Source organism: Grammomys surdaster, unplaced genomic scaffold (assembly GCF_004785775.1).
Source record: "Grammomys surdaster isolate TR1022 unplaced genomic scaffold, NIH_TR_1.0 168, whole genome shotgun sequence".
In the NCBI taxonomy this organism is placed as follows: Eukaryota; Metazoa; Chordata; class Mammalia; order Rodentia; family Muridae; genus Grammomys; species Grammomys surdaster.
In genome coordinates this window covers 2,388,689-2,412,365 of record NW_021604616.1, presented here as the reverse complement: position 1 = coordinate 2,412,365, position 23,677 = coordinate 2,388,689, and the positions used below count along the sequence as shown (strand labels likewise).

The 23,677-nt window shown below is 42.0% G+C and overlaps 1 protein-coding gene across 2 annotated transcripts in view; it reads right to left on the bottom strand.

Annotated features, from left to right (window-relative positions):
- Nucleotides 1-21,790, bottom strand: part of Arhgap18 (Rho GTPase activating protein 18) — a 162,114-nt gene extending 140,324 nt beyond the window's left edge. The window contains exon 1 of one of the 2 annotated variants that reach the window (XM_028766460.1): nt 21,616-21,790. In XM_028766460.1, coding sequence (XP_028622293.1) covers nt 21,616-21,737 — 122 coding nt within the window. In that variant the 5' untranslated portion in view covers nt 21,738-21,790. Of the gene's footprint in view, nt 1-1,808; nt 1,980-21,615 lie in introns of those variants that run through there. The other variant, XM_028766461.1, reaches the window with a different exon arrangement.
- Nucleotides 21,791-23,677: the final 1,887 nt, after the last annotated feature.

The window sequence follows — 23,677 nt, the reverse complement described above, 5'->3', positions numbered from 1 at the left end:
TGCTCCCCCTCATCCCCCTCAAACCAGTCTTCACTTTTCTCCTCACACCCCAGCATCACTACCTATCTCTCATGAAAGTCAAATCCCAGAACAGGGTGGGTAAGCAATATGCAATATGGCAGCGAGCAGAAAGACCTTTTACAGCCCACCTAGAGATGTGGCTGACACAAATCACATATTACACAGCCTACTGCCCGCCCTGTTTTCTCTGCCCACCTTGATTCTGCTTCTGCAATAGCTGAAAACAATCCACACGTTTTTGTTCAACCCCCTCAAGACTAAACCACCCATAACAAGCTGTATAAACCTGCAAACAACAGGAAAGAAGGGCTACAGTTTCATGCAAAAAGCTTCTACTAAGAGACTTTGCTACCACTGAAGGAATGTCTGGAGTTTGAGTCTAAACAGTGGGATGAAGGCTGGGACCCAAAGTCCCAGTGGTTTCATTTCCTCTCACAACTGAAACCCAAGACTCAGCCCCCTCCTCAGGCCACCCAGCCTGAAGCCAGTGACAAATGAAGTTTTGAGCACAACGTTTGGGCTATTTTCACTGTCCTAAGGAAGGCAAGCTAGGGCTGCTTGCTGCAGGTTTGCTGTTGCTGGTTGCTTGCTGCTAAAAGACGAGTGAGTGTTTTACTGTCCTGCAGAAGCATGCACAGAGAAACACTTGATAAATCTCAAAGAAAACAAAAGAGTTACACGTGTAGCCCCAAGCAACCACTCCCTTTGAACTTTGGAAATGAGTTCATCCAATGGCCTCGATACAATGGGCAACATGTGAGAAGCAAAGTTCCCCAGCCAAGGTCTAACCCAGAATATTACAGCCTTTCCTTTGATTTTTCCCACGCCCCTCACGGTTAGGGATTTGGAAAACCAATGAAAGGCGTCATTCTTTCAGTGGAAGGCACAGCGTTATGTCACCCAGGAATAACAAAGTTTTCATTATCACTTTTAATATCAAGATGGAATTGGACTTACTGATAACTTTCTTTTTGCAATCTTCCAGGCCAATATTTACAATTTATATCTAAGACTGGAGATTACAAGCTTCGGCTAGGGAGAAGGTCATTAAGGAGAAAAAGGAAGAGGCAGGGGAAGAACCAACCTTGAAAAACAGAACAAAGTACATACACTGAGAGGACTCTGAGACTCAATGGTCTGTAGAGCGTTTGCCCTGTCTGTCTATAAAGTGATTTAACATTAACCATGCTCCCTCTACCAGCAGATTACTTACTGCCTCCTGACAAAAACTCCCTTTTGAAATCCCAAGAGTGCAGGGAGGGGTGTGTTGGGCTGTGGGAGTAGTCTACATACACTGAAGAATGTGAACAGCACAGCCACAGACCACTGAGTTGGGCCTTTTGCCTAAGCGGTCTGTTTTCAGCGAGGGGGCGGAGGGTGCCACTCTCAAAACAGCAAGTCGAGTGACCAGCCTCCCTGCTTTTTGGCAGACTTTCCCAGCTAACAGTTCCAGCGGAGTTTTGAGCCCATTCAAGAATTCCATCTCCCAGAGAGTGTTTCCGATACAGTCATTTGATCAGTCAGTATTTGCACATGCACCTGCTAAGTAACTGGTCGGAGAGCCACAGAGCCACATCCCCCCACCCCCGCTCCCAAACTCCCCCATCCTCTACTGGTAACCAGAAGGTCCCTTGCACTCGGGTGAATGAGATGCAAAGAACAATCCAACCGCCTATGCTGCAGCGTTAGGTCAGGCTTCAAGTACAGAGGTGACTCTCTTCCCTCATGACAACTTCCCTGTCACTTTGTTTCTGGGACAGGTAGGGGGTTTTTGTTGCTCTCCTTACCTGGAGGTGGCTTCCTCGCCTCCCTTTGCATGGCTGTCCCCAACGACCTGGTCCTTGCCGCTGGGGTGGTAAGCAGTTAGCACAACTTCCGAGGAACTCGAGAGCCAGTTCATGGTGAGAGAAGGGGCATAATTTCTGGGATCCTGAACAGAAGGGGAATGAAGTTCCTGTCTCGCCTTGCCAACTTGCTCATTAGCAAGGGCCAGCCCCTCCCCTGTCCGGGCCAGCGATTCACAGGGAGAGGGGCGTGGCCTCTCCAGCAGGGCTTCCTGGCCCTGCGGTTACAGGCTGTGTGTGACTCACAGCTTTGTTTAAACCCCGCAATCCCAGGCTGCAGTGGCAGCAGTTAAAGGGGGCCTGGGTGCAATCCACAGTCCCAGCTCCCAATGCAAGTACAAGCCTAGTTAGCTAATAAAGCCTGGGTTAGGGCAGAGCCTTTCCCCCTTCCCCATTTGTGTTACCATCTGATAATTTCTGCTGCTTCTTGTAACTCGAGTAAGGCATTCCTTAACCCTTCAGGCACTCAGCATTCACCACAGCCAAACCAAGGAGCTTAATCAAAGGTCACAGTGCCATCTGGCCCACCAGAAAGGCTTTGCTTCCCGCTATAAAAATACTGTGTTATTGTGTACCCTGAAATGTCAAACATACCTGTTGGTTAATCAAACACTATTTAGGAAAAATAAATTTTTAAATGTCTACCTAATAACTGGTCTGTTCAAAGGTAATGGTCAAAATAAAAGTTTCAACATTTGCTGAGAACCTATTACTTTTCAGTGATGGTGGTGGTGTGCCCAGGAGCACTCCAGCTTGTGCCAGACATACACACACACACACACACACACACACGCGCACACACACACACAAAATATTATTAGAAAGAGTCTAGCCAGTGGACAGGTGAAATATCTTGACTAAAAAATAAGTTAGTAAGTACCAGGGGATGTCCACCTAGATTCTGTCTTGTTTAGTCAATTGAAAAAGTAAGTTCAAAAGTCAATTTTTAAAAATCATTTTCTGGGTTTTCTAGTCTAAAAAATTAAAAATAAAAATTCCTGCTTTTTGATATATATGACAATCTCATTTGAAACATTTTGCTTGATACTTTATTATATATAAGATATATATATATATAATTATGTTATATATAATTACGTTATTTGTATAATATATATATACATATATAATTATATTACATATAAAATTAAATGAAATATCACTGTGTAGCCCTGGTGGGCCTAGAACTTGCTGTGTAAACCAGACTGGCCTCAAACCATAGATTCTCCTATTTCTGCTCCCAAGTGCTATTCTTGGCACCACACCTTGATGATGATAGTGATGGTGGTGATGATGATGATGATGATGTTTGGGGTGGTTATTCATGTGCATCTTTGTATGTCCATTCAAGTGTTTACCACAAGTGTTCTGGTGCCCCAGAGACTAGGGAACAATCTCTGATTCCTCAGAGAGTTACAAGGAAGTTGAAAACTGCCCAACTTGGTGCTGGGAACCAAATTCAGGTCATCTGGAAAGGTAGTATGTGTGCTTTTAACTACTAAGCCATCTTTTTTTTTTTTTTTTTTTTTTTTTGGTTTTTCCAGACAGGGTTTCCCTGTGCAGCCCTGGCTGTCCTGGAACTCACTCTGTAGACCAGGCTGGCCTCGAACTCAGAAATCCGCCTGCCTCTGCCTCCCAAGTGCTGGGATTAAAGGCGTGCACCACCACAACCCCTAAGCCATCTTTCTACCCCTGAGTTTAGCTTTGAATTTGCTATCTAGTTGAGAACATTAAATTTAGGGATTCTCTGACCAAGTATATGCCAGTAGGCCTTCCAGTTGTCACCATGACCGCCAGTCTATGTGGGTGTGGGTGGGAAGATTGGACCCAAGCAAGGAAGCTAACAAAAGATCTGAATCCCCAGTCAGAAACTGAAGTTCCTGCATACCTTTGTGGTCACTCTTGGTTAACCTAGCTAAAATTCCTCTGATGGTTTTGATTTTGCCATTCCATATACTGAATGGCAATCTCATTATTTAAAACTGAGTGATAACATTATTCATATTTAAAATACCTAGTGTCAGCTGGGCGTGGTGATACACACCTTTAATACCAGCACTGGGAAGCAGAGGCAGGTGGATCTGAATTCAAGGCCACCTGGACCACACAGAGAAACCCTGTCTCAAAACAAACAAACAAAAACAGACAACAACAACAACAAAATATATCCACTGTCTTACTTGTGAAACATCAAGACCGAAAGCAACGAGGGAAGGAAAGGGTTTTATCTGGATGTAATCTGAATCAGGGAAGCCAAGGAGAGAACGTAAACTGTGCAGGAACCTCGAGACAGGAGCTAATGTGGAGGCCGTGGAGAGGGTGTTACTTACTGGCTTGCCCCACCTGATGTCTTATAGGGCCACATCTTCGAGATGGCAACACCCACAATAGGCTGGGTCCTCCTCCATCAATCTCTGATTAAGAAAATGCCCTGCAGGGTTGCCTGCATACATACCACATCTGGAGACATTTTGTGAGCTGTTCTCAGATGACTCTAGTCTGCATTAACCTGACATAAAACTAGCCAGCTTGTCCACATTAAGTTTTTTATATTTGTCTCGAAAAACCAAACCAAAAAAAAATTTATTTTTATATTTATTTTATGCATATGAGTATTTTGTTCACATGTGCCTGTGGAGGCCAGAAGAGGCATAATACCTCATGGAACAGGAGTCACAGACAGCTGCCATCTTGTTGGTGCTGGGAGTCAAACTAATTGCCTCTGGAAGAGCCGTTAGTGCTCATGACTGCTGAGCTAACATCCTGACCCTTTCAAAGTATGTACATTTTTCAAAAATGTCTTTTCTGACATGTCACAGTGAATTCACACACAATGCTCCTTTTAAAAGACCCTGTTCTAATTCCTCTCTCTCTACAATTCATGCTCAGTACTTCCATGCTCTCCTAAGGGCTCTCTGCTGCCCTCTCCTCCACGCCCTCACATCAAGCTGGGACTTACAGTCCAGTGTCAGCTCCACTCTTTGTTTTATTTTCCAGGACAGGGTTTTGGTTTCTCTGAATATTCCTGGCTGTCCTGACATTCCCTCTGTAGACCCTGCTGGCCTCAGACTTGAGACCAGCTTGCCCATTCCTCCTGCGTGCTGGGATTAAAAGTGTGTACCAGTATGGCCTGGCTCTTTAGCCCACTCTTGTCACTTTGTCTGAACTCTTTGTCACACTGTAAACCCCATCCCTACTTTGATGATGTCATTACTTAAGTTCAGTGACTCTCCAGTGCCCATGATGCACTGCTGTTCTTACTTCCTGCCCTGAGTGGAGTTTCTGCCTCACTCTCACATCCCTCTCTCCTTGGGTCACAGTCTTCCTTTGTCTTCCCCTGAGCATCAGATCTCCCATCACGTCCCAGGCCTCTAAGGACATGCTAAATGGAGGAAGAATTAAGTGACTCTGAAGGTTCCTTCCATTTCAACCCAAACTGGTAGACAAGTGGCACACACCAGCACCACGGAAATGTGTACCAGTTCAGATAAAATGAAAAAAAAAAATTACAGGAAGAGACAGCCAGAGGGAAAGCAGATAAGAGCTTATGCTTGTAAACGGCCTTGTATGGGAAAAAGGTGAAGGGTCCCCTCCACCCTCCTGCCGCCTTTACTCTTCAGAGCCTTGTGTTTTAGAACTTCTTGTGTCTTCTCTGCTTCACCCTTTCTTCCCTCTCCCTCTCTGGGCCTCCTTTTCTATCTGCTTCATTTCTCTTCTATTCTCTCTCCTTCCTATCCTGACTCTCCGGTCTCTGGGTACTATGCAGGGGACACAACAAGGCTCATGAGTCAATTGATAATGACAGATGCTGTCCACTAGAAACCAAAACAATAATTAAGTCGTATTGCTACCTAATTATAGTATCTTTACTTGTTTAATGAATTAGTCATAATGTGCAGGTTAAAATGTAACTGTTTCACAAGTTCAAATATCATTTGGGTTCAGGCAGAAGATTAACTGTGATACTAGTTGAATCCCATAACATTATATATACATTTTGAAGCCTACTCATTACATGGAAATTCTTGGGGCTCTGCCTCATGCCTTCCCTGTAGGTCCTATTGTTACTGGTCTGAAGATATGCCTGCCACAGGCAGATAGACAGCCAATAGGACTGGTGTACACAGCTTCAGACTTAACTCAAGTGAGTTAAAAATAGCTTCAGACTTTTACTATGTCATCATAAAAGAAAACATAGCCGCCATGGACCAATTAAAGGGTGTTCCGATATCATAACCTAAATACCACCAATAGTCATAGTACATTTTTCTTTCTCTACCAGCATTATTTCATAAATACTCTTTATAAAAAAATGAAATGCAATAAACAAATTCAATGTCCCCTTATCCATTTCAGACTTTTCTTTTTCTTTCTTTCTTTCTTCCTTTCTTTCTTTGTTTCTTTTTTTTTCTTTCTTTTTTTTTTTTTTTTTTGGTTTTTCAAGACAGGGTTTCTCTGTGTAGCCCTGCTGTCCTGGAACTCACTCTGTAGACCAGGCTGGCCTCAGACTCAGAAATCCGTCTACCTTTTCAGATATTTCATGTCCTTGAAAATGTTAATATTCCAAACTATTGAGCTCATGCCAAATGCTTCCTGTTATGAGTCATCTTAGAAAGTAATTAAAAACATCAAGACAGTTTAAGCATGCATTGAATTCGTCCTCTTCAAATGTGATGTACTGGATGTCACAGGAAGGGGGAAGAAAGCTGTAATTTATGCACTCAAGTTGTTCAAAATAGGTTGGCAATAGCACTGCAGTGTTTGACAATTTGACAACCATGTTCAAAAACCATTTGAAAAATTCTTACGTTCAGTGCTACCAGTATGGAAGAGTTTACTAACTGTTCAGCTTCTGACATAGGTCCCCATTTAGTAATACAAGATTGCACTGGGAAGAAAGCAACGTTGCAGTGAAATGCACACATTAATTAATAATTTCCCTGCCCATCAGTCAACATCAATAAGTGAGAAAGAATTATCACATCTATAAGATGATATAAAACCTAGACAGACGCTAAGTCATACGGAAAACGATCTTTCAAATAGCAACATTAAGCCCAGTTTATAGTAGTGTGTCAGACTCATGAGTTGAGAATTTCTGTCTTACCTAAGTGATATCATATCACTGAGATTTGGAGTAGGACTGACTAGTGAGAAGGGAATGCTCCATGTGGCCATTCTGGGTTTCCTCCGGCCTTTTTCATGAGTAAGTCTTAAAAGCTTCCATTCTGGTCAGTTCTGTGGAAAGAAGCTACAGCTAAACACATTCTGCCTATAGAAACGGAAATGGACCTCCTTGGAAATGGTACTTGTTACTAATCCTATCTGGGGCAAAGAGGGATGGAGCCTTTGCCTTTATCTGGACAGCTTCAAACATTTCTACCATATTTTCAAAGTTATTTTAACTGTCCCTCCAGGGGAAAATACGTATGAGTCATAGCCAGCATAATATGCAACTGTCACAGCTGGAGGCTGATTTAGGGCTTCTTGCAAACATTTAAGGGAGAGAAAAAAAAAAGCTTTTTTTTTTAACAGTTAAGGAGTTTGCTGCTAATAAATAATATTTGCTAATATTTGTGTCCTTATTCTTTCTTAGACCTGGATGATAGGGTTTCTCATTTACTCATACAAGAATCCTATAAGACATATTAGAATTTTGCCTACTCTAGACTGGAGGAAGGTGGCACCTCCTCGCTTGTAGGTAGCATAAGCAGGGCACATGAGCCCCTGTGTGTGTGTGTGTGTGTGTGTGTGTGTGTGTGTGTGTGTGTGTGTGTGTGTGATATTGTTGAGTCTGAGCACTTAGATATTGTGAAAGCTAGAGCTATCTTGGAACTGACACCGCTGTGCTTATGAAAAGAACCCAGCAGACAAATAGCAAGGACAAGAGCATAGAGCAAAGCTATCCACCGTGTTCAAGCAAACAGAGTAAATGCAGTGTGTCTGGCCAACACATACATGTATTTTTCTGGTACTTTGAAACAGTTTTGTGTCAAAACACTGGGACTGTATTCTAAGAGACAATCGTTCCTAAGAGTCTTCTCCCCAAATTAATGAGACAAAAGTACACTGGCCATTATAAACAACCTTTTATTCCTTTTGAAAAAAAATATGTCCAGCAATGATAGAGTAAGTTTGTATTCCCAGAGGCATATAAGGTTTGTTAAACACTGGGCCTTGGAGAGGGCTTTTGAAGAGCAGGACTGTAGCTGTTCAAGGTCATAGGGCTTCATGGTGAATCCACTTGTCATGTTGAAACTAGACACTGTCTGGCAAAGTCAAGTGCATTGCATGACTGACTTTTCCATTACTTTTCTTTCTCTACTTTACTCACTCTCATAAGAGCTATGTCCTCAATACAACTGACTAAAGTCTGAATGAGGAACATTCTAGGGCTATACATAACACATAGTTGAGTTTTGTTTGTGTATAGAGACAAAGTTTGGAAAATCTAGGAATCTATCTGCAGATGTATTCAAATACAAAAGCCTTAGCAAGAAACAAATGGCAAGGGCTTCAAAGTTTCTTCTACCTCACAGAAAGAAACAACTCTAGGGTCTAGGTTTCATCCTACACAAAGACAACAGATCAGGGGACAGACAGATCAAGAGTGCTGAGAGAAACTTCCAGAAATTTTCAATATCCGAAGAGAGAGAGAAGCAGAAAGAGGACTCAAAAGATAAAGGCAGGGACCTCGCACGGCAAAACATCCCATACAATGTGCTGGAGCCAGATGGCTCAGTGGTTAAGAGAATAAAAAGAACCGAATTCAGTTCCCAGCACCCATATCAGGCAGGTCACAACTGCCATGTTAACTCTGGCCTCTAGCAGCACCTACACTCAAATGCACATACTCATATAGACACACACATACATATGATAATTAAAACACAATCTTTTAAAACAAAACAAAAAAACAAAAGATACAGAACACACGGCACTGTTTTACAAAATCAGCAGCCTTTCTGACCAATCAAGGATGGCTCCTGAAGCACTAAATGAATTTGCTGCGAAGCCCACAATTCACAGGATACAATTTTGTGCTAGTGTACATGACAACATCCTCTCTATGTCTCTGCAAACAAATATCTGAGAACACGCCTGCAGGTTTGTTCTGCTCAGGAGAAATTCTTTCTTGGCTTCCCATAAAACTTCCACTCTGGTTCTTGAAGAATTCTAGATAGGCCTGCCTTCATGTAGGCCTATCTGAGTCCAAGAGGGTAGTCATATGACTCTGAACTTCCTGTGCTTACACAGAACCCTGAAAATCAGAGTTTGCAGAACTTATTGCTACCAGAGTGAAAGTAAAAATGATTCATAAATTAAAGTCAAGTGCGTGTGTATGTGTGTGAGTATTTCCTTGGAAATAACTGTTAATTGTTTTTTTTAATATGGTACATACATTTAAGTCCTTGAGAAAATTTGATATTGTGACAAGACTTTCATTTCCCAAGAACCTATTAAAGTTGACTCATCCATCAATAGCAACCTAGAATCAAAGAAAAAAATCTATTTCTGCAAAATTTTGGTATAATTAGTTTTTATTGAACTTATGACTTTGTATTATTGGCTATATATTCTTAATCCCTGAAAATAATTTTCAGCAAAACTAGTGAATTACTTAAAAAAATTCAGAATACAGTTCATTTAAGAGTTCAACCTTTCACATGGAAACAGAAGTTGTCATCTACAAAGGTCAAGCTTAAGAACGTTGTAATCTACTTACAAAAAAAAATCACACATGCACACACATACACATCCGCACACTCAGTTGTAAGTCACCTTACAATCGTGTGTTGTGTGTCATTCATGACTATCCTAGTGCCGTTGGCCAGAGGCCTGGTTGGACACACATAGGCCACTAGCCTGGATCTGAAGTATGACTGCTAAATTTTCACATATTCTCACAGTCCTTCCAGAAAGAAGTACTATTTATAGGCTTGATACTACCAAGAATTTCCTCCAAATGTCCTGCTCTCAGTCTAGAGGAGACACAGCTTTTTAAATGTTCTTGTACCCAGTCGTCTTGTGCTCTTGAAATATACCTTCCTAGGTACTTTTCCATCATTTGGTTTAATAATTTGCTGACATCTCTTCCTTACACAGGGTCTGAGAACACAGCTATAATCAAAAGGACTTAGGCCTTATGAAAATGAAGAGACTCAAAGCTACAAGGCCGAGGCTATCCAAGAGTCCTCTACATCTACAGGGCCGAGGCTATCCAAGAGTCCTCTACATCCAGCCTAGGCCATGCTTTTTATAGAAGCAGCTACTGAGGCAGAGGTGGGAAAGCAGGCCAAATGATTATGGAGCTACGGTTGAGAGACCAGGAAATGTCTACCTCCTAGAACCAATACACTTTCCAGACGTATATTCAAGTTCAAGAGCTGCCACAGCGTAGTCAAAAGAATCGACTGCAAGATGGACAGTGGTGGTGCACGCCTTAATCCCAGCACTTGGGAGGCAGAGGCAGGTGGATTTCTGAGTTCGAGGCCAGCCTGGTCTACAGAGTGAGTTCCAGGACAGCCAGGGCTACACAGAGAAACCCTGTCTCAAAAAACAAAAAAAAAAAAAAAAAAAAAAAAAGAGGAATCAACCATAAGAATTTATGGCAGCTTTAATGAACCAATTTTCAAACAATTATTTATTTATCTTATTGTGTTGAGGAAAAGGCACAAACCACAGGATGTATGGATAGTCAGAGGACATCTCCTGCCTGATAGGTTCCAGGGATCTAACAGGTCACTGGGCTTGGTAGCAAATTCTCTCACTTGCTAAGCCATCTTGCTAGCCCAACTGATCTTTTTGTTTTTGTTTTTTTTTTGTTTTTGTTTTTGTTTTGTTTTGTTTTGGTTTCTCTGTACACCCCTGGCTGTCCTGGAACTCACACTGAACACCAGGTTGGTCTCGAACTCAGAAATCTGCCTGCCTCCCAAGTGCTAGGATTTTTTTTGTTTTGTTTTGTTTTTTTGGTTTGGTTTGGTTTTTAGAGACAGGGTTTCTCTATGTAGCCCTGGCTGTCCTGGAACTCATTCTATAGACCAGGCTGGCCTCGAACTCAGAAATCTGCCTGCCTCTGCCTCCCAAGTTCTGGGATTAAAGGTGTGCGCCACCACTGCCCGGCCCCAACTGATCATTTTTAAATAACTTTGTTTTTTAAGCTCCTGTGCTATACTGTAATTCCTAGGGAAAAAGACAATCTTCACAGAACTCTAAGGTTGTCTGTAACTCAAATAGCAAGAAAAAAAAAAAGGTAAATTCTACTACAAAATAAATCTATTTCTCATCAGCCTATTTCTTCAGTATTTCATCTTTGTAGTTTCCTTTAAAAGTGTCATATATGTGTGTGTGTATGTGTGTGTGTATGTGTGTTTCTTTACCAATAAAAACTTACATTATAATATTAAATCATCCCATTAAATTAAATACCTCCCATTCCTACATGAAAGAATTAATCAGTAGTAAACATTCCATGTGGCCATCACCTTCCAAGCATGTGGCAACGCCTTTCTTACATTCCAAAGTTAGTCTATTACATAGTGGACATTCATAAAGCTCGGCTTCCATCACAACTGCTACGGGAGCAGGAAAGCAGGCGGCCTTGGTGTGAACGTAGGTGTTCTCGAGAAATCTATGCACGCATGTGTCACAACATGCTGCCTCTTCTGCTCAAACAGAAGCAGTTTTAAAACTTCTTTCCAGAAGGTGAATACAACCTTCCAAAGCCTTTGGATTTAAACTTCACACTGTGGTGTTTCGAGAAATGTATCTCTCTCTCTAAGTTATCAAGGGCTTGAATCAACACAGTAGAATCACACGTTTGGTCAGAAAGATGAATCATATTCCAGAACTCTCCCTATTGTAAGTCCGCCTAGCTCAAAAGCAATATTTGTCTTAACCTTGCAAGGATCAAAACAAAGCTGTGGTGGGTGAGATGAATACATCACCCAGAAAAGATCATACACACACACACACACACACATACTCACACACAGACACACACATACTCACACACAGACACACACATACACGCATACATGCACACTCAGACACACGCATACACAGTGAAACAGCCTAAAACAGGGCAGTTTGATTTCTGTTGAGGGAGCCTGCCTCTACCGCATTTCACACAGCCGACTGGGAATGCACGTGCATTCCAGGACTATCAAAAGCAAAGCCAGTGGAGTCACCATCAAACATTTTCTTTAAAAGGCTTTTTCAAAGATTTCAGGCAAGAACAAAAATTCTACCCTTTCAAATGTGAATGAGAGGCATGGAATGAAGCTATCCAAGAGTTCTTCACTATCCAAGAGCAAGACCTGCCTACCAACAATGGCTGCTGAGGGAAACTTTGAGGAAATGAGCAATCCTTCATCTATCAAAAGAAAAAAAAAATTCTGTCAGTCCATGTCTCCATTAAAGCTGCATACTGGCTCATCTTACATGGACTCTAGCTGGCTTCTAACAAATACTTCGGAGAGGCATGGTGAGTCAGGTCCCACTCAGCCCTCTGACATTTGTTTTGAGGGAGGTTGAGCAAAGGTGTAACTATTCATAATATTGAATATTGGATCAATCTTACAAAAAATGTATATTTCAATACTAAGAGAGGAAATGCATTTTTAAAAGACAAATGACTTCAGAATGCAAAGAACTAGAAGAGAGTTCAAAGTTTCTCAACATAAAAAAATGATACATGCTAAGGGGCAGACACGATAATTCCACTGGATCCTTTTACATTGTATGTATGTATAAATCATCATATTGTACCCCATAAACATGCGTGATTACCATATGTCAGTTTCTAAAATGTTCTGGGAAGAGTGTGCTATGGAGAGGGGGAGGCTCATATAAAAGTAGATAAATATGTAGTAGTTATTAGGGATTTTAGTGCCTTCAACTGTTTTTATTCTGGAAGGAGTAGAAAATAATCCAGAAAGAATGCTCAGAGTAGACACATAACCAGATCCATGCAAAGAAGGGATACTGCCTGGCTATGAGTCACATGGACAGAAGGAAGAGGACCGAGACATACATCAGCAACAAGGTCACTGTAGTTGACATGGGTCACCAGGACATGGTTTCAGCAGTGACAGACTTGTCTGGACCACATCTCCTCCTTCCAGACTCGGCCACTCACGGCAGGGGTGATACAAAGGAACTCAGTGGCAAAGGAATCTTCAAGACTTTGAAGAATGTACACAATTATCCCTATTTTTCATAGCCTGGATGAATGCAGACATCTAGCACACAGTAAGAGGAACAGCCCTGCTTGATGTGATCTCACAGTGGGAAGGCCTCAGAAAACCTGTGGTTGTGGTTATGAACTACCTGTGTCATAAGTGAAGAAAATGCATTGAAACCCTCATGATTAAAGTTTTAGCCGGGTTGCGGTGGCGCATGCCTTTGATCCCAGCACTTGGGAGGCAGAGGCAGGCAGATTTCTGAGTTCGAGGCCAGCCTGGTCTACAGAGTGAGTTCCAGGACAGTCAGGGCTACACAGAGAAACCCTGTCTCGAAAAACCAAAAAAATCAAAAAATAAAAAATAAAGTTTCAGATCTCTAGACATTCCTCTCCAAGAAGGTAATTTGCCCAAGGGAGTAAGAGTTATATGCCGAGAGAGAGAGACAGAGAGACAGAGAGACAGAGAATTTGAGATTGAGACAGGGAGTGTGTTCTGTGTCTGCCTTATTGAATGTTGAATTTGCTCATTGCCAAGGAAGCCTAAAATCTATTAAGGAAGTCCCCTCAGTGCATTAAACTTCAAACTTTTTTGTTTGCTTGTTTTGTGACCAAGAAGCCCATCAGGCTATTCTCCCTCCTGTGCTGCATGCTTGCTGTCCAGTTGACAGTCTTTATGGTGAGCCAGTGCTTTACACAGCCAAGCCTTGATAGTCAGGGCAGAGACTAGACCATGTAGAAGCCTAACCTAAACTTTTTTTTTTTTTTTTTTTGGTTTTTTTCAAGACAGGGTTTCTCTGTGTAGTTCTGGCTGTCCTGGAACTTACTCAGTAGACCAGGCTGGCCTCGATCTCAGAAATCTGCCTGCCTCTGCCTCCCAAGTGCTGGCATTAAAGGCGTGCGCCACCACTGCCCAGCTTAACCTAAATTTCTCATAGCAGGCGCCAGTATCATCTTCATTTTGGTTTGACATTTCATTGCTGTCATTTCTATTTCCTGTTATTTGATACTTTGCAGCCTACTTGAACTACTAAGTTCAAAATAAGATCTCATAATTGAAAATGATAAGCATTCTGGCACATGGTTGTAATCTAAGCATCTGAGTGCTCCAGGCAAACATGGGCTACATTGTGAGTACTAGGGTGAGCCAATTACAGTTGCCTAGTAAAACCCTGCCTTAAAAAAAAAAAAAAAAAAAGAAATCAGGCTAGACTCAGATGTCTTAAAAAGTCTCCATACACTACCACCATAATTTCACTTTGGTTCAAACCCCACAGTTCTCACATCTGAGAGCTAGTGTTTTACAGCAAGCTTTGAGTTCTTAGCACTTATCCTTAATTTCCAATCCACCCTCAAGGTTTTGCCGTCTCCAAGCTAAAGAAAAGTATGAACTGATTTATAGAGGACAGTGTTTTTGAGGATTCTCTCTGAACAATGAATCAAGAAAAACATCTGCTCCCCAAGCTCCAGGCCAGCTGATATAATATCCTCTTCCTTTTCCTCGCATTTAAATAGAGACTATTCCTTGTTTACAGGATGAGGGCAAGTGGTAAATTTCTCCCCAAAAAGGATGCAGTGCATGGTACAGTCATGAAGTTATTGTGTGGCATCATTAAATTGTCTGTCCAAAGAGACTCAAAGACAGGAGTCGATAAGCACTTGCATGCAGCAGCCTGGGAGAAGCCTGTGGGAGCCAGGGAAAGTCTAGAATCAAAGGCTTCTGGGAGACTGCTCATCGATGCCATCAGGTTTCTGCTTCTGAGCCTATGGGAATGACAGGTGCCTAAGGAACAGGCACAGGGCTGTCCTAAAGTACAGTGAGATGGGGAGCAGCTGGGCAGAAAAGGGCAGGTAACTCCCCGCCTTCTCGTCCTTGAATGTCAGCTGTTCCACATTCTCAGCACATAGATAAGAATGAGAAAAAGCAGGAAGAAGGAAGGCAGAGGTAGAACCCAGAATAAACATCCTTTGATCTAAAAGCCTCGATCTCTCCTCATTATAGCCTACTTACACAACAGCATGGGCAAGTTTAAGGTGAGTTCAGTAGTGATCTGACAACTTCCCCCATCTAAAGGAGCTCTGCTCTGTTAGGTGGGTGGCTATTCACTACTTTGCATGTCACAGGTAAATAAATAACAAGGCAATAATATTATGGAAACCAGCAATGGCATCCTGTACTCCACTGTGAGAAGTACTAAGGTGAATAAAAGAAACATCTCAGGATCACTAAAACATAACAAATGTAGTCAATGTTGGGGCACAGGTGTGAGCCACGTTGAGACAAGATCTCAGCTCATACTAGCTAGAAACTCGTCAGGCATCTCAGCCTGGCTTCAAACGCAGGGTTACCCGCTGCGTGTCCTCTCACTTCAACTCCGCGGGAACTGTGATGATAGAGGAAGTCTCCATACTTGATCATTTCATCAGGCTTGATCCTATTACTAGGGATTTTGCATTTTTCATAGATACAAATATAGATGAGTACTGCCAATACTTGTGTGTATCTGGTCAATAATTAATAAATCTTTTAAAATTCTGTGCACTGTTCTAACCCTCAAGGCAAGTGGCATGCTACCTATAAATGGTAATTAAGTGTTATGATTATGAAGACAGATGAGAGAAAAGATCAGAGGAATACACACAATGAAGGGCACTCTGGGAGTGAAACAAGCTGTCAGTCTTTTAGTGATAAACACAAAGAGCAGGTTAGTTGGAGTTACCTCCTTTTCTGTACACCCATAATAACTGGCTTCCGTGCTAGGAATTCAATTCAAAATGACAGCTGCTGGTCACATGTGTATAAGCATGTACATGTCTGCATATATGTGTGTATATGTGTGTATGTATGTGTATGCATGTATGTGTGTATGTGTGTATGTGTGTGTATGTGTGTATGTATGTGTGTGTATGTGTGTGTATGTGTGTATGTGTGTGTGTATGTGTGTATGTGTGCGTGTATGTGTGTGTATGTGTATGTATGTATGTATGTGTGTGTATGTGTGTGTGTATGTGTGTGTGTGTGTATATGTGTGTCCATGTACACATGCTCACATGCTTACTTGTCAAAACCAAACAACATCCTTGAGTGTTATTCCTCAGGAGCCATCCTCCATTTTTCCTTCTTTTTTTTTTTTTTTGTTGTTGTTGTTGTTTTTCAAGATAGGGTTTCTCTGTGTAGCTCTGGCTGTCCTGGAACTCACTCTGTAGACCAGGCTGGCCTCGAACACAGAGATCTGCCTGCCTCTGCCTCCCAAGTGCTGGGATTAAAGGCATGCGCCACCACTGCCCAGCTCCTTCTTTTTAAAAATGAGAACAGGTTCACTTATTGGTCTGGAACTTACCAAGTAGGCTGTGTTATAGGTTAGCTGGCTGGCTAGAGAGCCCCAAGAATCCACCTATCTTTATACCTGTCTTCACCTCATCTTTGCTGGACTACCAAGCACAGATCAGCATGTCTGGTTTTCTTTTTCATAGGTTCTGGGCATTGAATCTTGGTTGTGATACTTACAAGCGGAGGACATTACAGACAGCTGTCTTCCCAGCTCAGCAATCACAGCTCTGGGTTTATTTATCTATTCATTTTATGCACTTGTTGCCTCAAGATTGTTCCAGAAGTTTCTACAACAGGGCAAGATTTGATCATCATTTTGTGTAATTAGTGAAATCACGGAGTACAAAAGCAACCAGAGCAACTACAGCATTCTAAACACTCGGAAGACTTTTTGGAGAAATAGGAAACCAAGATGTCTGCATGCTTATTACATCTGTCACAGGAAATATCATTGATTCAAGACTTAACCATGCAAGGACTACATATATTCTCTCTGGAGAAGAAATGAGGGGGCCTTGCAGGTGATCACAGCAAGCAGGAGTGTGAACCACAAAAAAAAATGTGAATGAAAAATTGGTTCAAGATTGACTTTGTTATCCTGGGTCAAGACTTTGGGGAGTCTGATGCCAGATTTATTCCTCAAAATTTTAAACACAGGATAATATAGAAAAAAATTGGTGTAATGAAATTCCTGCTGCACAAGGAAGTGTGATTACATCAAAACTTGACTCAGGGTACACGTCATTTCTTCCAAGAAGATGAGTTCCAGAGATAGGCTATCTGTATTGACTTAAGGGCCTAAGGAAGAGTCTTGCCTGGTCTCTGCTATACAAATAGCATAGAGGTCATTTGGGTTATTAACCACTTCTGGTCCTGGTCATAGGAACTTGGGAGAACCTCTGGCTATACAGATAGTGAGTCATTTAGACTATTGGATATTCCTGGTCCTGACTGTGGGAACTTGATATGGCCTTACCCAACAGTTAACATAGATCAGCAGACTGTAACCATTTTCAATTCATAGCTTTCTGAATGGAAGAACAAGTTGTACATCTTTCCATGTGAAAGACAACCCTGTGTGCTTAATATTCCTGGTCTCCCTTGAGATCCCTGGGCATGGTGACCTTTGTTATGTGTTAAGCATGAATATTTTTCAGACTTCACACATTTTAAAGGTATGATAACACTAGAACCATTTGTATTTGTTGGGAGCAGGGATCAATGAGATCTCAGTAGGTAGCTCAGGTTGCCATAGAACTTCTTACATAGATCAAGCTGGCCTTAAATTTAGAGCAATCTACCTGCCTCTAACTCCCTGAGTTCTGGGCTTATAGTATCCCTCTGTGTCCAGCAGTATAATCTTTTTATAATAAATGCCAACTCTATAATGAAGGACTCTTCCCAACGTGACCCACAATTATGCCAAGAAGATGCTGGGTCCAATAATCCAACCACATTGGATTTGACCACATTGGGTCAAAGTACATACCCACTTCTTGCTTGCCTTCTTAACCCATGTAACAGTTGCTTGAGACTGTTCTTTTAGGTGCTTTAAGTAAGTATGACTAAAACCATCAGACCCTAGTAGTTCTTAAAGTAAAGGCTTTTTCCTCTTGCATAAATTATCTAATATTAACTTAGGGCTTTGTCAGCCATATTCTAAAAAGTGGAACCACTGACATCTGAACATTTCATTGCATAATCATTTTCATTTTTGTTATATCCCTCCTCAATAGATCTAGGCCTCTATCCCACCAGCACCACACCATATATTGAAGTTCTATCTTATTGTCAAGGTTTCCTCCCCTCCCCCTACACAGGCCCTAGAGAACTCTACATTTCTTGAGGGCAGAAAGTATTCACTGTATCCCTGTCTTTAAAACACCACCAGGAATATGGTCACTTGTTGATACTGCTGCTGATCCAAATGTCACTGACCTAGCCAAGGACATAGGACTTCGGATGCCCTGCTTCCCTAGAAAGTAGGCAGATAAGTTGGTTCAGCTCTGAGAACTTGATGGAGGGATGGCATATATTTAGCTTCCTGATAGGAACATTCTTCCCCTAGTAAGATAAATGTTGGAAGGCTGTAGTTAAGAGTAAGCTATTACAGAATTGGTCACGGTTAATAAAAAATTCTGTCAGCTGAGAAGGAAATCCACTCACTGCCCACTTACACAGTCTAAAATAAGGAATCTATTTTTCTTTCTTTTCTAAAGGTTTAGTTATTTTATGAGTATTAACATTATGCCTTCATAAATCTATGTGCACCACTTGCATACTTTTACACACAGAGGTCATAAAAGGGCATCAGATCCCCTGGAAGTGGAGTTATGTATTATGTGAACCACCACATGGGTGATGGGAACTGAACCCAGGACCTCTGCAAGAGCTGAAAGTGCTGAGTCACCCCTCCAGCCTTTCCCTGTGTTCTTTCATCCACCCCCTTTTAAAGAACCCAGAATCACTACCACTTAGAACAGACTAATTTGTCAGTAGTTGCAACCTGTCTTTGTCTTATTGAGCTTCAGAATACTAGTTTTTTTCAAATGCACAAGAAAAGAACACAAAGTCCGTAATCTTTCTCAGCACAGCATTAAATTACCACTTTCGACTAATCAACAACTATAATTAAGTCTAATTATAAATTACAAGTACCTAATTTTAGAAGACCTTTGCTTTATAAATCCTAGACATTAGAGACATTATTAACTTCGCTACTTGAAATTATTCCAAGGCTGGAAGCCTCCTTTGTGTATTCTTGCTTTGTGTACATAGCCAGGAAACAGACATGCACTCAGGATCTTCTATCTGTAGGACCAGAGGCAGCAATCCCATGACATGAACTGGCATCTCTGAGAGGGCACCTGCATGATACCCACCCAGACCTCACTTTTGCTTATGCTTAAATTATCCCTGTGAATTTCAGGTTTTGTTTTGTTCAATCTCCTGATATCATCATGAGGGTGTAATAAAATCCATGCCCTATAAATTTAATAAAAGCCTGTGTCAGAGAGACCCCTGACAGAGAAAAGAAAGATTCAAGAAGATACATAGTTATACTGTACTACACACGAGTGCAATAACAGAGGAGGAAAGTCTCTTGTTTTTAGCTTCCCCAAACCATCAGTTATGGTATATCAGATTTGGAGCATTTAACTAGAATTGGAATGACTAAAAAGTATATCCCTTCTGCCCTAAGTAATAGCATAAAATAATATTCTGTTTACCTGAGACCTGATGATTCAATGATAGCCCATTGAGATTTTTCATATATAAAAGGAAGGTGGTTGGGTTAAGAAAATTGTATCGTTGGGTAAGGCATGAGGACCCGAGTTCAAATCCCCAGAGCCCATGTATTGTCAGGTACAGTAACCAACATCTCTAGTCCTCCTTCTACTGTGGCAGGATGGCCAACAGAAGAAGGAGAATCTCTAGAACTGATGGGCCAGCCAGCCTAGCACACAAAGTGGTAACCAACAAAAGACAGACCCTGTCTCTAACAAGATGTAAGGTAAAGACTAACATCTAGTGTTTTATGACCTCTGTGCATGCATCTGCAGTTACCCAGGAACATGTACATAACCACATGAGTGTATACACACACAGAGGGTAGGTCAGGCAGGCAGAGAGATTTAAACATAAAATAAAAAGGTGGGCACATTCCACTGGGGAATTTCTTTCATCTCCAATATGATGAGTCCATGATTGGTTGAGAGACAAGGACCACCAGTGTGGTGTGGTAGTTGATAGACCTCAGGTTGTCAGCTATATGCATAAGATGGTAACAGTCATCAACTAAGTAAAGAGCTATTGGCCAGCCCTCCCTTACCCTATGGATACCATAAAACCAAGAGTGGTAAGCAGCAAGCTAAACAAAGGAAATGTTTGCCTTTCTGGCTACTCCTTTAGAGGTCTTGGTTAATCCCTAGCAAACCTTCAGGTCAGCTAGTAAGCCAGTGCATGTTAATGATTTTTTTTTCCCCTGGAATATAGCAATAGAAACATCTACTAGCCATTCAAATAATCACATGGCACTGGCCATGTAAGCAGATACAGTAGGGATAGTCTTCTAAAGAGAAAGATATCCAGGGTTGACTTGCCTTGAGAAAGAAAGGTAGTATGAGGGGTTATCTTTTCTGTTATGTCAAGGGACACATGCAGCATGTATCATGTGATGGTGACTTGGGACACTTCTGAATACATCCATCATGATGATACCAGACTGCCCATCCTGGCCAGTCTTTAAAAACAGGGCAGTTAGCCCTCAATGGCAAGCCAGGCTCAGTATCATCAAACTCCAGTGAGAAATAATGAGGAACCCTAGGGTATAGGAGGAGGAAAAATAAATAAAGCAAATTCCTGGCTTTGGTCATTTTGCCTTCCACAATTTGTGTTTAAAAAAAAAAAAAAAAGACTATTCTCTGTAACTCCATGCTCCATGAAAATAACCTTTCTAGATCTCCAAGTCCTCATCCAATGAGGAAAGAGTTAGACCACATGTGATCCCATTTTCTGTCCAAGGTGTGTCTATAAGCATAGCATAAATCATCTAAACTGTGCAGTTCAATCATGAATTTGCTGTGTACCATGAACCATGCTAAGTGTGTTTTCATGGTCGCAATACTCAGGATAGCAATACTCAGGATAGCAGTGACATTTTCGTCATTTGATAAATTAAAAACTCAAACAAAATATGCAAACCCACAAACAACATCGGATCTGTACAAGGAGCCTGTCATGTCAGCTTATGACTTCATCTCTGAATGCTGATTTTTAAACTGCCAGATCAAGGGAACAGAGTCATTTCACTTAAAGTACCGTGTTGTCCGAAGCAGGATGATTCAGGATTTCCGCATTGATAGAGATATGCAGAAACCAAAATCAAAGGGGGTTGGGGGCGCAGAAACCTAGCCTTCGGTACTCATGGTGAGACTCCTTCAATTCCAAATGCTCTCAGTTCAAACTGCAATTTTGTTATGCAAAAGCCGATGTTTCCACCCATGTTGAAAAAAGGTGAGCTTTTAGCTTTAATTTGGTTGCCACCTGCTGGCTGAAAGACAAAGAAAAAAAAATCTTCCCTCTGCAGCAAAGGACAAGAGTAAACAAAAGAAAGCCTTAGCGAGTGTGGATGAGTTTGGGTTACCTTGTAAACTGAAGGGAGCAGATACTGAATATGTGTGTTGTGGGACACATACTTCAGTGGATTCTCCAGACGCGTTGCTGCTTGTACTCACCAATAAGCCATGTGAGAGCCCACCATTTTGAAGAAGAGAAGATCAGCTCCTGGCATCAGAAGGTACCTACCACCAAAGAGTGGTATGGGATTCCAAAGTAGGCCAGACAGAGCATTTCTCATCCCTAGCGTGTCCTCTTTTCATTATCACGAGTTTCCGCCACCCTGGAATGCCCAGGTAACCTTACAGCGTGGAGAAAATGCTGACTGCAGGCCTCATACTGCGGAGCTGCAATGTGCTGCCAAGTCACAAAGCATTCAGAGGATTTCCCAGCCAAGCTGAAGCAGGCCAAGAAAATACTTCATTAAGCCTGCAGGGGGCGCCAGTGACAACCAGTCAAACTACAATAAACAGTCGGCAATGGAGATCAGGAATTTGGGGTTTTTTTTTTAATAGAAATTCATACTAAACATTCGATTCTTCAGCTGAAATAATTATAAAAGGAGAGAGTTTCACGTGGGAAAGAGTTTCTGTTTCACGTGGGAAACGCTCAATGCTCACCAGTGTCCCCATGGACTCCCTGTACTGACTGGGTTCTGCCGCCTGAGATACACAAAGCCTAGTGCAGACTTCAGGCAGCTCACGGCCTGACTAGACAAGAGCATAAATACTGGGCTTTCCCCTGTCCTTCTGTCAGCTCCTTTTGTCTCGGAGAGGCATTGCTGGATGGCTAATGGCTGAGGGATTAACCACGGCAGGCACTGTTCAGCACTTCATATATTAACTAACTCTTCACACAATGGGTAAGAGAGCACTGGTGTTCTATTAAAGGAGAACTGGGATCTTACTCTTTCTTTAATGGATGTAAAAGAAAACAACGTGGAATTCTACATACACCTCTCAGTGTAAACCCAAGCACTTTGCACCATGCACGTTTACAGTCGTTCTCAACCTTCTTGATGCTGTACATCACCCCCCCAGGGGTCGCGACCCACAAATTGAGAATCACTGTTCTCATAGACAGGAAATGGCTGAATAGAGATGATAGAGATGATAGAAATGATAGAAAGATCCGTGGCCAGTTATTAATTACCTATCCCCTAAGTCTCTGCTCCATCCAATGGGCAAACCCCAAACCTTAACACTATTAATAATACTCTGTTGTGCTTGCAGACAGGAGTCTATCACGACTCTCCTCTGAGAGGCTCCACCCAGCAGCTGACTCAGACAGATGCAGACACCCACAGTGAAACAATAGATCCAGCTTGGGAACTCCAATGAAAGAACAGGAGAAAGGACTGCAGCCCCAAAGGGGATGAACTCCACAGGAAAAACAACAGTCAACTAACCTAGACCCTTGGGGTCTCTCAGAGACTGAACCATGAACCAGTAAGCATACTTGGGCAGGACCTAGGCCTTCCTGCACATAGGTAGCAGAAGCGCAGCTTGGTCTTCAGGTGGATTCAGAACAACTGGAATGCGAGCTATCCCAAAGCTGTTGCCTGAATGTGGGTTATGTTCTTCTAGCTAGGCTGCCTTGTCTGGCCTCAGTGAGAGAGGAAGTGCCTAGCCTGCAGAGACTTGGTGCTCCAGGGTACGGAAATACTCAAGGGGCCCTCCCTTTTCAGAGGAGAAGGGGAAACGGATGAGGAAGGAAGAATTGAGGGAGGGGGTGACCAGGAGGAGGACAGTGAGCGAAATGTAAAGTGAGTTAATTAATTAAGTAATTAAAAAGAGAGAAAGATCAGTGACGGATCAGCTGCACGGGCACACAGAGGGCAAAGACAGAAGTAGAGCTAACTCTGAAATTATTAGTCAAGCTTGTTCCCTGTGGTTACCGTCATTTTGACTCTGTAAACAAGAAGAGTGAATCAGAGGGTCAGTGAGCTGGCTTAGCAGGTAAAGGCACTTGGCTCAGCAAGCCTCAAAACTTGAGTTGGATCCCTTGAACTGACTCCTAATAGGTGTTTCCTGACTTACACCTATGCAATGACATATACATCCCCCCCACATTAATAATAAATTTAACAATGATACCATCACAATTATGAAGAACATTCCTACACATTACCTAAGGAAGTTCAAGGACAGGTTGCTGAGAGAAGAACCTTGTCTTAGTTAG